The sequence below is a fragment of the Eretmochelys imbricata genome, chromosome 1 (genome assembly GCF_965152235.1).
Source record: "Eretmochelys imbricata isolate rEreImb1 chromosome 1, rEreImb1.hap1, whole genome shotgun sequence".
NCBI classification, from domain to species: domain Eukaryota; kingdom Metazoa; phylum Chordata; order Testudines; family Cheloniidae; genus Eretmochelys; species Eretmochelys imbricata.
Window position 1 is genome coordinate 152,299,407 of NC_135572.1, and position 14,915 is coordinate 152,314,321.

Consider the following 14,915-nt stretch of genomic DNA (forward strand, 5'->3'; position numbering starts at 1 on the left):
ACTGTTTTACTTATAAAGGCTAGAACAAACTCATGCAGTAGAGAGTGCCAAATTCCATTTTCAATTATGGTTAGTAGGCTAGTTTATAAAACATAGATTATATACTACTTCCTCAATGCACAGCAAACATCCACCAATATCAACAGGAGGCTTGCACAAAAATCCAGAGTAGAATATGGCCTTTATAATTTGTGGCTATTCTATATCATGTGTTCAGTACCTAATTTTGGCATTCGGTATCAGTATGCTCACCTGTAAGACTAACTACTTCTGCCCTTTGTTTCTCTTCCTTCTCCATCTTCTCTCTTTTCTTTTTCCTTGTCTTATCACCCCCTCTGTTCTTCCCTGCAACAAATTCTCAACTCTATGGGCTCTACTTCCACCCCTCCTTCATTCTATCCGCTAACATCATTACTAATTAAATAATCAGTGTTGACATTAACATATCGTCATTGGGCTTTAAAGTTGATACCTCTTTGAGATTAATAGGGGTTTATAACCTATATAATAGGGTTATAATATAATAATATATTAATAGGGATTAATAACCAAGCAGCCAAGTCTGAGGAAGCGCAGGTGGTCATTTATGTAAATGTTATTTTCTAATGACCCTTTTGGAAACAATGGATGACCTTTACTTAAAGCCTTAGGAGGAGTGATATTTTGGCTCCTCCCCAAAATCATTGCACCTCCAAGCTTATTTGACTTATTTCAAATAAAAATGGGAGGGGGCGATTCAGCCAATGCACAAGGCTTCTCTGCTACAGCACTGAATCCAAACGAGGTGTGCTTGTTTGTAATTGCCAACATGTACATGTCTTTCAGCTCACTATTCTCCAAAACATGTGGGGTTGGTTAATTCCTAGTGTCTTAGGTAGGGTGACCAGGTGTCCGGTTTTTGACCGGAACACCCAGTCGAAAAGGGACCCTCGCAACTGCGGTCAGAACTGCCAACCGGGCCGTTAAAAGTCCGGTCAGTGGTGCTGCCCGACTAAGGCAGGCTAGTCCCTACCTGTTCTGACACCACGCTGTGCCCCGGAAGCGGCCAGCAGCTCTGGCTCCTAGGCGTGGGAGTCACGGGGCTCCATGCGCTGCCCCCACCCCGAGCACCAGCTCTGCACTCCCATTGGCTGGTTCACAGCCAGTGGGAGCTGGGGAGGCAGTGCCTGCGGACAAAAGCAGCACGCAGAGCTGCCTGCGTGCCTCCGCCTAGGAGCCAGACCTGCTGCTGGCTGCTTCTGGGGCACAGCCTCGTCCATGGTGCCAGGACAGGCAAGAAGCCTGCCTTAGCCCCCTTGCGCCCCGCCCCGCCCCGCCCCCCCCCGGCTGTGCCACTGACCAGGAGCGACTGGAGGTAAGCCCACGCCCCAACCCCCTGCCCCAACCCTGAGCGCCCCCCCCCCCAACCTGGAGCCCCCTCCTGTACCCCAAACCCCTCATCCCTGGCCCCACCCCAGAGCCTGCACCCCCATCCAGGAGCCCTCACCGCCCCCAACTTCCTGCCCCAGCCCAGAACTCCCTCCCACACCCTGATCCCCTCAACGAAAGCCCCACCACAGAGACAACCCTCACCCCCTCCCACATCCCAACCCCCTGCCTCAACCCACAGCACTCTCCCACACACTGAATCCCTTGGCCTCACCCCCAGGCTTGGAGCCCCCTCCTGAACTCCAAACCCCTCATCCCTGGCCCCAGCACAAAGCCCACACCCCCAGTCCAGAGCCTGTACCCCCTCCCAAGTCCCAGCCCTCTCCCACATTCCAAATCCCTTAGCCCCACCCCAGAGCCACCTCCTGTATCCCAAACCCCTCATCCCCAGCCCCACCCCAGAGCTCGCACCCCCAGCCAGAACCCTTACCCCCTCCAGCACCCCAACTCACCTCCCCAGCCCAGAGCCCCCTCCCGCACCCCAACCCCCTGTCCCAGCCCAATGAAAGTGAGTGAGGGTGGGGGAGAGCGAGCCACCAGGAGAGGGAGAATGTAGTGAGTGGGGGCGGGGGGCATGGGGAAGTGGCAGGTCTAGGGTGTTCAGTTTTGTGTAATTAGAAGTTGGCAACCCTACCCTTAGGGTATGTCTAGACAGCGAAGAAAAACCTGTGGCTAGCCTGTGCCAGCCAGCTCAGGCTCCCAGAGCATGGGTTACAGGGCTGTTTCGCTGCTGTGTAAACTTCTGGACTCGGGCTGAAGCCCAAGTTTGGGACTCTCCTACCTCACAAGGTCCTAGAGCCCAGGCTCTAGTCCAAGCCCGGAATTCTATGCAGCAACGAAACAGTCCCGCAGCCAGAGCCCTGCAAGCCCAAATCGGCCTGGCACGGGCCAGCCTCGGATGTCTAGATGCTATGTAGAAATGTCCTCAGTTTCTAAAACAGTGGTGAACGTGGGTTATATTACTTTATCATCCACACCTAATGGGTCATTTTTCTAATGCAGCATAGGCCCATGAGGGCTACTCAAATCTGCAATTCATTTTCCTCAAACGAGCCCATCAGAGGCCAAATTTCTCAACTATTAGGGCATGTTGCAAAAATCCTGTATTTTCATAGACATTTAGGGAGGTAAGAGTTGTGATGATAGCAAATTTGTTGGGCAATTTCTTGGAGGAGGCTGATGTTTTGAGACATGTTTCTCTCTTTCCCCCCCCCCACCTTTGACTGTGCATAGTTTACATTTTTTTAAAAAGTGCTTGGAGCAATATATTTAAATTTTTCATATAACTATGCAGAACAAAGTAAAAAGTGTGTAACAGTTACATAGACGTGACTTCAGAATTCATTTTCTTAATGACATTTTCTCAAAACTATTCCAAGGCCACTACGGTTTAAATATTTGCTGGTTTTAACTACTCAGTACTTTTGTTACACAAAATATGTAGGATGTCTATTTTCACTAATCATAGAAAATGTATTAAATGCATCCTTTAAAGTTATTGTCATTACTTCTGCCTTATAAACTTACTTCTTTTGGTGTGAAGTACAATGAACATTGCAAAGTCGATTTCCCCTCTAACTCCACAGAATACAAATATGGCCTCGGAGGATAATAATCAACCACTGTCAAACAAAATACAGAGATAGTTACGTGTTACAATAGTATATTCAAACCTTTGCAAAAGCTACCATACTACAAACTGATTCCCAATAGAGGGTGGACATAATTTCCTTTGTAATTAGGGCTGTCGATTAATCACAGTTAACTCACGCAATTAACTAAAAAAATTAATCGCGATTAATCACACTTTTAATCGCACTGTTAAACAATAATTGAAATTTATTAAAAATTTTGGATGATGTTCTTCTACATTTTCAAATATATTGATTTCAATTACAGCACAGAATACAAAGTGTACAGTGCTCACTTTATATTATTTTTATTACAAATATTTGCACCATAAAAATGATAAAGAAATAGCATGTGAACTCCTGTTCTCACTTTCAGGTGACATTGTAAACAAGAAGCGGGCAGCATTATCTCCTGCAAATGTAAACAAACTTGTTTATCTGAGCGAGTGGCTGAAAAAGAAGTAGGATTGAGTAGACCTGTAAGCTCTAAAGTTTTACATTGTTTTATTTTTGAATGCAGTTATTTTTGGTACATAACTACATTTGTAAGTTCAACTCTCAACATAAAGAGACTGCACTACAGTACTTGTACTAAGTGAATTGAAAAAACACTATTTCTTTTATTTTTACAGTGAAATATTTATAATAAAAAATATAAAGTGTGCACTGCACACTTTGTATTCTGTGTTGTAACTGAAATCAATACATTTGAAAATGTGAAAAATCCTAAAATATTTATATAAATGTTATTTTATTATTGTTTAGTCGTGTGATTAATCTCACAATTAATTTTTTTAATCACACAATTAATTACAATTATTTTTTTAATCACGCAACAGCCTTATTTATGATGTATTATGGCTGAATTCACTATTTTTTACTTGTAAGATACAGTCTAATCCTGAGAAGTGCAGATCACCAATAGCTTCCATTAAAGTCAATGGGATTTGGGGTTGCCAGTACCTCTGAGGATCAAGCCTTTCATCATTGTTTTTTCTTTTTAAAATAAATGCTTCCAACAAAAATACTTAAGTAACAATAATGAAAACTAATACCACAGAAGAAGACTATTTAGCGTAATTCTGTGTTGCTGAAGATACCACCACATAGCTGTACCTTAGCTCAAAGGGTTTCCTGCCTACCCTCTAAAGCAGTGGTACTGGAGTCAATGCATGACCTACCCCATGCACATACCAGCTGTTTATGCCTGAATCTCTAGAACTTCCACCATTTAGTTCCTGGATTACATAAGCAGGAAGAGCTCCCCAAAAAGCGTATTAAAATTTATATTTAAAAAAGAAAAGAAAAAATAAATATCCCACTGCTGTTACGTTATTGGGCTATTACGGCTCATTGGTGTTTCTAAACTCTTTTTTCATTGTCATAACATTAAATCACTTGGTTTTTTTCCAGAAGGATTTTGAGGCCAGGACCACACTAAAAAGTTATATCGACCCAGCTATATCACTCAACCCTGGAGCAATGTAGTTAAGCCAATCTAATCCCCAGTGTAGACAGCACTAGGTCGACAGAAGTATTCAGTCAACCTAGCTACCGCCTTTCCAGGAGGTAGACTAATTACAGCAACGTGAGAACCCCTCCCATTGCTGTAGCAAGTGTCTACACTGAGGATATTTCTACACGGCAACATAAGCCTGTGTGAGAGCCCAGGCTCAAGCCTAATCCCCCTTGCATCTACATTGCAATTGCACTAACCCAGGGCTTGGACCCAGGGTCCCAGGACACTGCAGGGCTGGAGGGTCCAAGCTTGATTCAAGCTGGGATCCCGAGTCCAAGACCTATTGCTTTGCCGCTTAGATGTGGCCCCGCTTGACACAGGTCCTCGGAGTCATCCAGAAGTATCCCACAATTTCATGGGACAACTTCCTTAGTCCTCTGTAACCCCAACAATCTGCAATCCACTCTACTGAAAATGGAAGACACACACCCCTTTGCGAATGGCAGCCCTGCAAATCTGTGGATATCTGCATTCGCGGACCATTGTTGTAGATCATGGATAGGATGGAGATACAAATTTTGTATCCATGCAGGGCTCTAAATATAGGGTCTCAAAGTCAGGGAAGCAGCTATCTGCAGTTCATAGCCTATGAGGCTGCTTCCCCACCTTCGAGATCCTACATTCCCTCTCCCGCCCCTATATATAGAGAAAGGGCGGGGGAGTGGGGAGGTGAAAGATCAAGACAAGCAGCAAAATCTCCCATGCTGACTTACTTTGCAGAAACAGCTGTCTCCCTCTCCAACAGACCTGATACAGCAGTGAACTCAGGAGAGGTTTCCTAAATTGCTTGGCTGCTTAAAACATGGTAATAGGAACATGGGGAATTTTGCTCCCTGTCCTGATCTATCACCTCCCCTTACTCTGTATACAAAGGGAGAGGAAATGTTGGATCTTGAAAGTGGGGAAGCAGCCTCTTAAGTTATGAGCTGCAGACAGCTTCTTCCGTCTTCTCTGGAAGTAGGATCTCAAAGGCAGGGAAGTCCAAACCTCTCACTATGCCATGGTCACTGTACCTCGACAGAGCACTGCAACTCAGAACATACAACCTAGAAACCCATTTAAATTCAGCAACAATGCCACAACTTCTGCCTAAGGGAAATGAAATCCACTGGAGAGGGATCTCCATAGTACAGGAGAGATTCAGGGACAAATTTAGCCCTCACGCTTATGTGTCTTGCCCTGTATTTGTGAAGGCACAATTTGGGCAAGAGCTGATCCTTGGCCCTTAGGTTAACAGGATAGGCTCCTTTAATGATGCTTACTGGGTGCAACAGCAGAATTAGAAGTATCAAGAGCCACGAGTTTATATGACTGCATAAGGCAGCCTTGTACCATATATTACCACCTTACCCACATGATATCATGCATTTTATACAATTCATCTTGCATGTTGCACTCTGTACCATGCACCCTATGGCTTGTACCATGAAATTTGCACCCGAACTACCGTGCACCCCATTTATTCAGATTCAGCTAATACCAGTGAAAAATTCATTTTTTTAATTGCACTGTCAGTTCATCAGCACGAATTGAAATTGTCACTGTGTCACCCCTCTGCACTTCCTTGCCAACTGCCACCAGAAAAGTTTCCGAACTTTGTATTTGAAAAGTCAATGGAGAAAGAAATTAAATGCTGGTGCATACAGTTTGAAGGGAAATGAGAAAGGCAAATTACCAATTTGGAATGCATTCAGATTTCTTACTGATGAAAAGGGAGATACTGTGGCTGAGTATGTTGCATGTGTGACATGCAAAAAAGTCTGTACTTTTATTAGCCCTAAAACTGGTACTTCAAACTTACTTAAACATAAATGTAGACCAGAATCAGGATCCAGTTTGCTGAAGGATATTCACTAAGAAATGTAAAAAGAAAAGGAGTACTTGTGGCACCTTAGAGACTAACCAATTTATTTGAGCATGAGCTTTCGTGAGCTACAGCTCACTTCATCGGATGCATACCGTGGAAACTGCAGAAGACATTATATACACACAGAGACCATGAAACAATACCTCCTCCCACCCCACTCTCCTGCTGGTAATAGCTTATCTAAAGTGATCATCAAGTTGAGCCATTTCCAGCACAAATCCAGGTTTTCTCACCCCCCCACCCCCATACACACACAAACTCACTCTCCTGCTGGTAATAGCTCATCCAAAGTGACCACTCTCCCTACAATGTGCATGGTAATCAAGGTGGGCCATTTCCAGCACAAATCCAGGCTCTCTCACCCCCCCACCCGCCCCCCGGGAACACACACACAAACACACACACACACACACACTCACTCTCCTGCTGGCAACAGCTCATCCAAACTGACCACTCTCCAAGTTTAAATCCAAGTTTAACCAGAACGTCTGGGGGGGGGGGGGGAGGATAAAACAAGGGGAAATAGGCTACCTTGCATAATGACTTAGCCACTCCCAGTCTCTATTTAAGCCTAAATTAATAGTATCCAATTTGCAAATGAATTCCAATTCAGCAGTTTCTCACTGGAGTCTGGATTTGAAGTTTTTTTGTTGTAAGATAGCGACCTTCATGCCTGTGATTGCGTGACCAGAGAGATTGAAGTGTTCTCCGACTGGTTTATGAATGTTATAATTCTTGACATCTGATTTGTGTCCATTTATCCTTTTACGTAGAGATTAGGCTTAAATAGAGACTGGGAGTGGCTAAGTCATTATGCCAGGTAGCCTATTTCCCCTTGTTTTATCCTCCCCCCCCCAACGTTCTGGTTAAACTTGGATTTAAACTTGGAGAGTGGTCAGTTTGGATGAGCTATTGCCAGCAGGAGAGTGAGTTTGTGTGTGTGTGTGTGTGTGTGTGTTCCCGGGGGGCAGTGGGGGGGGGGTGAGAAAGCCTGGATTTGTGCTGGAAAATGGCCCACCTTGATTATCATGCACATTGTAGGGAGAGTGGTCACTTTGGATAAGCTATTACCAGCAGGAGAGTGAGTTTGTGTGTGTGGTTTTTGGAGGGGGGTGGGGGGTGAGAGAACCTGGATTTGTGCAGGAAATGGCCCACCTTGATTATCATACACATTGTGAAGAGAGCGGTCACTTTGGATGGGCTATTACCAGCAGGAGAGTGAGTTTGTTTGTGGCGGGGGCGGAGGGTGAGAAAACCTGGATTTGTGCTGGAAATGGCCCAACTTGATGATCACTTTAGATAAGCTATTACCAGCAGGAGAGTGGGGTGGGAGGAGGTATTGTTTCATGGTCTCTGTGTGTATATAATGTCTTCTGCAGTTTCCACAGTATGCATCCAATGAAGTGAGCTGTAGCTCACGAAAGCTCATGCTCAAATAAATTGGTTAGTCTCTAAGGTGCCACAAGTACTCCTTTTCTTTTTGCGAATACAGACTAACACGGCTGTTACTCTGAAAACTAAGAAATGTGTCACTATCACACAGGACACGAAGACAAATGAGACTCAGGAACTATTGAAGTTTGTAGCAACAGACATAAGACCCTTTGAGGTGGTCAGTGGCCAGGGATTCCTTGCATGTTCTCAATGTTTGATTAACACAGGTGCCAAATATGGTCAAATGGATGCACATGCACTAATATCACATTCCACAACATTAGCCTGGCATGCTGCACTTGTGGCAGAAGAAAAAAGAAAAATCTCCATGGTGCTGAAAAACATTCTTGGCACAGTGGGTGGAGGGGTTACCCTCAATCTGTGGACGGAGATTACAGAAAGGGTGCCTATTGGGGAATAACTGTTCATTACATAGAGCCACAACAGTTCGGAATGGTGGATCAGGTGCTTTGTGTGACTCAGCATGACAGTGGGAAATCGAAAACTGCAGAGAACTTTCTTTCGGCTGCTATTCAGGCACTCAGAATATTTGATATAAATAGTATTATCAACCAGATGATTTTCATTATGGACCGGGGATGGAAAGTGGTTGCATCCCTCAAGTCCTATGTGCGAATAAGCTGCTCAGCGCATATTATAAATACTACACTTGATCATACTACCAACCTGGGAAACCAGGAAGAGGAAGCAGTAAGCTAACTGATCCACGCATGCCGAAATCTCATTACTTACTTTAGGAGATCTGGACTTCAAAACAGACTGAAAACGTCTCTGAAAGGAGATGTAGAAACACGACGGAACAGCAAACTACTCATGTTTCAGACAGCTCATGTTTCAGCAGTCGGACAGAATATATGGAATTCTGACAGAAAAGGGGAATACTCAACTCACTGATGCAATGCTCCAGGTCTAGTGGTCAATGCTAATAGAGTTACTGCAGCACTTCAAGGAAGCATCAGATGCACAAGAGCAGTCACAGCCCACTCTCCTCTTGGTGCCCATTTGGTACAAGAGGCTGAAAAAGCATCTCCATCCTTCTACCACTGATGTATATAGTCTAAGTCAACTCAAATCCCAAGCTTCACAAGGTCTCATTGAAAATGTTGAAATCAAGCCTCTGCACAGAGTAGCAGTTTTCCTGCACCCACAAATGAAGGGGATGAAAGTTTTCAGTGAACAGGAGGGACAGGAATTTTATCAAGAGACCAAGAAGCTTGTCCTATTGCAGGAGAAAAATATTCCTGCAGTGAATCTTATGCTTCTTTCGTCAGTTACACAGACTCCATCACCAAAGGATGACAATGGTCACATACAGAGTTTGAGGATTCAAATAGCAAATGTGGAAGTGACAATGATGAAACTGACAAAGAATGAAGATGTGTTGTCTCCACCACTTCAGCAGTTGTACAAGCAACTTTCGCCTTCTCAGTCGAGTTGCATGATTTGTGCATTCCATCCTTGCATCTAGTGTGTGACAGGTCACCCTCAGGGTGCCACCTGGAACTGAGGTATAGCCGAGCCCTCTGTCTCATCAATCTGGGGTCCCTCTTGCACTGTGACAAGCTGCAAAGCCCTTCAAGCTTGCACCAACATCCACATGCAGGGACCACACCCAGCTGTGTTCATGAATGCTCTGGCCAGCCACTCATGAACCCATAATAGAAAGGCTAATGCCAAAATACACCCAGCTCCCCAGCCTAGGACCCCTGTACTGTCCTGCACTGGTCAAAAACCTGACCAGAATGAAATTTATTACCCAGTCTGCCACTTCTACAAAGGAAAGTGGACATGCACTAACACTTGCTCCTGAGCCGAGACTTTTCCCTTTGCACTTCAACCACCACACAGTGTTTTAGGTAAAATACAAAATAAATTAACTACAGAAAAATAGATTTTAAGTGGTAAGTGATAGTAAACAAACAGATCAAAGTAGATTACCATAAGAAATAAAACAAAACCACAATCTAAGCCTAATATACTCGTCAGGATTTGAATCTCGCAGTGTCTCACCCAGTTAGACAGTACAAGCAGGTTAGCATACACACAGGCAGGCTTCCTTCTTTTCTGCCTGGGACCAGAACTTCCCCTGCCCCCAGTTCAGTCTTTTTTCCTCCAGTACTTTTAGGTGTGTTGCTGGGGGGAGAGTGAGATCCAGTCTTGTCATCACTTCTCCTTTCATATCGTCTTCCCGCTTGATGGAAAGCTCTTTTGCTGTGACCTGGGTCAAACAGTTCCCATTGTGCAGTGCTTTCTCTGGGAGGTATCTATTGTACACAGTCCCTGGAGTAATCCTTGTGCTTGTGTGCATTTCCTCAATAAGCCATCAACATTGTTTGGCCTTTTTACTGTTGTACCTGAAAGGCTGCTTGTGGGTGTCCTTAACCTCGCAACATGTTTCAGTAGCACATAAATAGCCAAACTTCATAACTTCATTTAGAATGACAGCACATACAATCCAACAGGGTATTAATGTTTAACAGAACAAGACATGTAGAATGATACCTCACAAGGCATATTATCATAATTCTATGACAGTGATGAATATGGCATGTTGCTTTCGGGCACAGAGGGTCACACAGTGCACCCTCCGAGAGAGCTTCTCAGTCTCTGATCACGCAATTAATGAAAATTGTAGTTCACTTAAGCCAGAAACTGTGGATGATTTAATGTTTTTACATGGTAACATTTCAAAGAAAATCAGCTGTCCCAAGGAAGACTTCTAAGACGAAATCCCGCAATTCAGGGTGGGTAGATAGCCCCGCAGTGCTTAATTTGTATTGGACAAGGTGTCAGGGCTCAGCCCTGGCAAGCCCGGTACAAATTAAGCATTGGCTGGGCAGCCAGAGAGCACCTTCACTGCCCTCCTATGCCCCTCAAGGCTGCACTCCCCCCTCGTCCCTAACATTTGGACCCCTCTTCTATGCCCATTTGGGGAAACTGACCTGAAATCATGGAGCACCTGCTGCCGTTGCTCCTCTCCCGCCACACATACACTTACGGTGGCGCAGAGGGTGACCTGCCAAGCCATGCCAGGGCTCAGCCCAAGCAAAAATTAAGCACTGTAGCCTTGCGATAGTATTCCCCTTGCATGCTTCCACAGGGAGAACAGACACTTTGTCCCTGCACTATCTGGACTAGTGAGAGTACCATCAGCTTTAGTTACCTCTTTATCTGCAAGCCACACTGGGTGATGCAGATAATCCCACAACCTAGTTTTGCGGGGGGGAGGCTCTGTGATCAGTTAAAAAACCCAAGCATCCTACCAGAGGAACTAATGCTCATGGCTTTCTTTTCTTACCGGAAAAACATTGCACAACATGCAGCAAAGAGTTTTATTGATTGAGACTTCAGTGGGGCTTTAAATCAATGGAATATTGCAGACCACAGCAAGAAGAGTTGAGCAGGAAGCCTGGAGACTGACAGTTACAGGACAAGCAGGAAAATCTCCCTCCTCAGCCTGACATCCCAGCTGTTGGGAGAAGACTGCAAACCCCGAGTGATAAAGGCAGGAATCTGGATGGAAACACACTGCTAATTTCCTCAACACATGAGCCACTACAGGGGGACACTAACCTTAAGTCAAAGAGCTGGTGGTTGGTGCAAAAACTGGAATCTCTGAGCTCTGAGCGTGGTCACTTTATAAATCACAAGCTAAATAGGCAGCAGACTTTTTTATTTTATAGTTCAGTTTGTGATTTTGAGCATTATTGGCGTGAGACATTTATTATATTATTTTTAATATAAAAGGCTATTTGTTCTGACGCCTGTTGTAATAATAAGATTGATGTTTAAAACAACAACAACACTGTGCACATTTTTTAAACAATATAACTTTGTTATATAGTACACACACACACACACACACACACACACACACCCCCGAAAGGCACTGTGAGATAGCATGTTGCTGCAGGCTTGGTGAGGATACTGATAAAAGAAAGTGCGGATCGTGGGTCAGATACAAGTTGATTCTTCTGGATGTGGATCCACATTTTTGTATCCAGGCAGGGCTCCACAGCTCAGGTCATCATCAGGGATTCCCTCTAATTTTTCCACACATGTGCGGAATGTATTTTGTTATGTGCACCAATATGGAGGTGATAGTGGGGCCAGGGATGAGGGGCTCAGGGCTGGGGCAGAGAATTGGGGGCAGGCAGTGAGGGCACTGAGGTGGGGCCAAGGATGCGGGGTCTGGGGTGCAGGAGGGTGCTCTGGGGCTACAGTAGGGAGAGAGGACTCTCTCTGTGCCTGCAGCAACACCTGGGCTGGGGTTGTGGGGGGGAGAGGTGCCTCTGCCCGCTGCAGCGCCTCGGGGCTGAGGCCACGGGATAGGCAGCACTCCCCCAGCCGCGGCAGGTCCAGGCCGGAGTTGGGCTGGGGCTACGTTGGGGCTGCCCCTCCCCCAGCCACCGCGGCAGGTCCAGCCAGGGCTGCGTTCAGGCCGACCCTTCCCTGGCTGCCACGGCCAGGAAAGTTCCCTGAGTGCCTGCACAACTCTAAATAGGCTGCTGCTTGGCCAAGCAGCTTATAGGGAACTTAGGTCCCCATTAACCCATTCTCTTCTGATCACCAATATGCAAGCACACTATCCGAGAGCCTCCTGGGTTTGCAATAGGATTGGTGAGCTGTTCAAACTTCCTGCAACATGCAGGGTGGGCAGTAAAGTTTTCCCACAGTGCACCACAGTCCTAGAGCTAGAGTGGCCAAAATCTGGGGGGACATTAAGGACTCTGGAATATCGTTACTTTGACTTGGCTCTGTACACAAAGCCCTAGGTTTGAGCAGAGGAAAGGGGGAAGAAAAAAAGTCTTAACATTGTATTTAAATCCTATGTAGAAATCCAAGACCGGGGTTTTCTAACATGGGTCAGATGACTCAAGCCCTACTAACCCAGGCTTACACTGCAGTGTAGACATACCCTGAAACACTACAGTGGCTCAGCTGTAATGCTACATCTGTGCCACTGCAGCGTTTCTAGTGAAAACATAGCCTGACTTACCTCACCACAGCAACCACCCAATAGAAATCCTATTTAACATTTCCGCAACGCCCAAATGTAAAACAAACAAAATACAAATGGTTGAAATATTTGAAAACCAAAACTTAAGTGAGCATTCGTTTGGAGGGAGGAAATTCTTTTCTTGTATTCACAGAAAAGTCTTTTAAAGGAAAAAAATATCTTGTGCAAACGTTTCGTGCTCATGCTAAATGTCTTTCTTTGGAGAAAATGAAGGGAAACCAATCAAACAGATTTTGGCCCTTTTGTAATAATCATTTTTTAAAGAATAATCCTACTATCTAGACAAACACAACACACAATAAAGAGGGAAGGAGGAAAGATAGATAGGAACGAAACTGCTGTCTTTCTGTTACTTCATTCACATTCTGTGGATAAAATACATAAACAGGTTGGTCACAAACAGGTTGCATTAGTCTCTGAATCCTGGTGTACTTTTCCCCCATCTGAGGAAACATCTGGGATCTGACTTGCATGCTGTCATCTCCTCCCACTGGTGGTTCTTCATGCTGGAATAAACTTGCTTACTCTCCCTTAGCCTGCCATGCTCTTTATAGCAATAATACAATGAAGTTAAATCAATCCCCCAAAAAGGGCAAAGTTTTGAACCGATCAGACAGAAGATAGAAAGATAGGAGAATGAAAAGAAAGTAGAGCAGAGTTAAATTACACACTACGAAAGGGGTAGAAGGAATGCTAAACCTGGCATTATAGGAGACCCAGTAGTCCTCACAGCAGTGACATGACATCTTTGATGTTCTTAGAAAGGGTTTTCTGCTTTCCCAATGCTCCATTTGTGGCCTGGATGCACAGAAAAGTCACCACAAAGGTCAAAAGTCATGTTTACATTGTTGGTGACAAGATGTCCTGAAAAGCCCTGTGCTTCTCCCCCAACATGTCCAGAAGGGACAGACAATTAATCAATGTTTTCCCAAAGGTCCAACTAAAAACAGTTGCAGGTCTACTAACACTGGAAACTGCTAATCTATTTGTATGCCAACTTTTAACCTGAGATAGTATATTATATTACCACCTTCATAAAAAACCTACAAGATTCAATTTACATGTTTTTCTTTGGCTCCATTCTGTGCATTATTCAAACAATAGTTCTATGAAAACTATCTGTTTTGGGTTAAGATGACCCTTTTAAAGCCTTAAATAGCCCAGGTTTCAACATAACTTTTCAAAGAAAACTCATGAGAGTATGCCACCTCAAGAACAGAACTCTGCAACTCTAGGCCTGTGAAGGGTGGGTGACTGAGTGAGACTGCACTGTGATGAAATCTTCCAGAAGCAGAATTCAGGTAATTTCTCCCTTCTTTCATAGGTACCATCTGCCAGGATTCTCACTCTGAGACAGTGAGTTACCTCTAGACAGTGTTATGAGCTGGGTTAAACCTTGTTAATGGTTGAGTTAAAACTTCACTGAAAATTATGTGTCAGTGTGCCCTTCCTTTAAGAGAGTTGTAAGAGACAGTTTAGGGGGCCACATCTAAAATAAGGCATAATGGAGTCTGCTCAGAAACTAGCAATATGTGGGTGGAGTGTATTGTTCTGGGCATTGTTCTGATCAGGTGAGTGGAAAAAGTCTAGCTGGAGAAGGGAGGCAGACAAGACACAGACACAGATTGGTGACAGAACGAAAGCCAATCATCAACCTATAAGAACTGTGTGATCCTAGAGGAAGATTCTTCTGGGTCCGATGCCGGCTAAAGAGGCTTGGAGCCGTAAACAAAGATGCTATCCACTGTTTTTTTATTCATCCTAAATTCAGAGAAGCAGGTCTTTGTACATTCCTTAGAAATCAACAAGAACCCATCAAAGAAAATAACAGAAAATAGTCAATTTCTAGTCCCAGCTGGAATATCCCCAGGACCCGAAACTTGACTAGCACTCAGGGGCAACACTATGTCTCAAAAGAAAATGAGCCATGACAGTACACAACAGAGAACATACCAACAACAGGGTCAGAAACTGACAAGTAACTTGAATATTCCC

The 14,915-nt window shown here is 44.6% G+C and overlaps 1 protein-coding gene across 1 annotated transcript in view; it reads right to left on the reverse strand.

The window, feature by feature from the left end:
- CFAP47 (cilia and flagella associated protein 47) overlaps positions 1–14,915 on the reverse strand; it is a 627,152-nt gene that overhangs the window by 553,531 nt on the left and 58,706 nt on the right. The window contains exon 21 of the mRNA XM_077807214.1: positions 2,956–3,050. Within this exon, the coding sequence (XP_077663340.1) occupies positions 2,956–3,050 (95 nt within the window). The remainder of the gene's footprint in view (positions 1–2,955; positions 3,051–14,915) is intronic.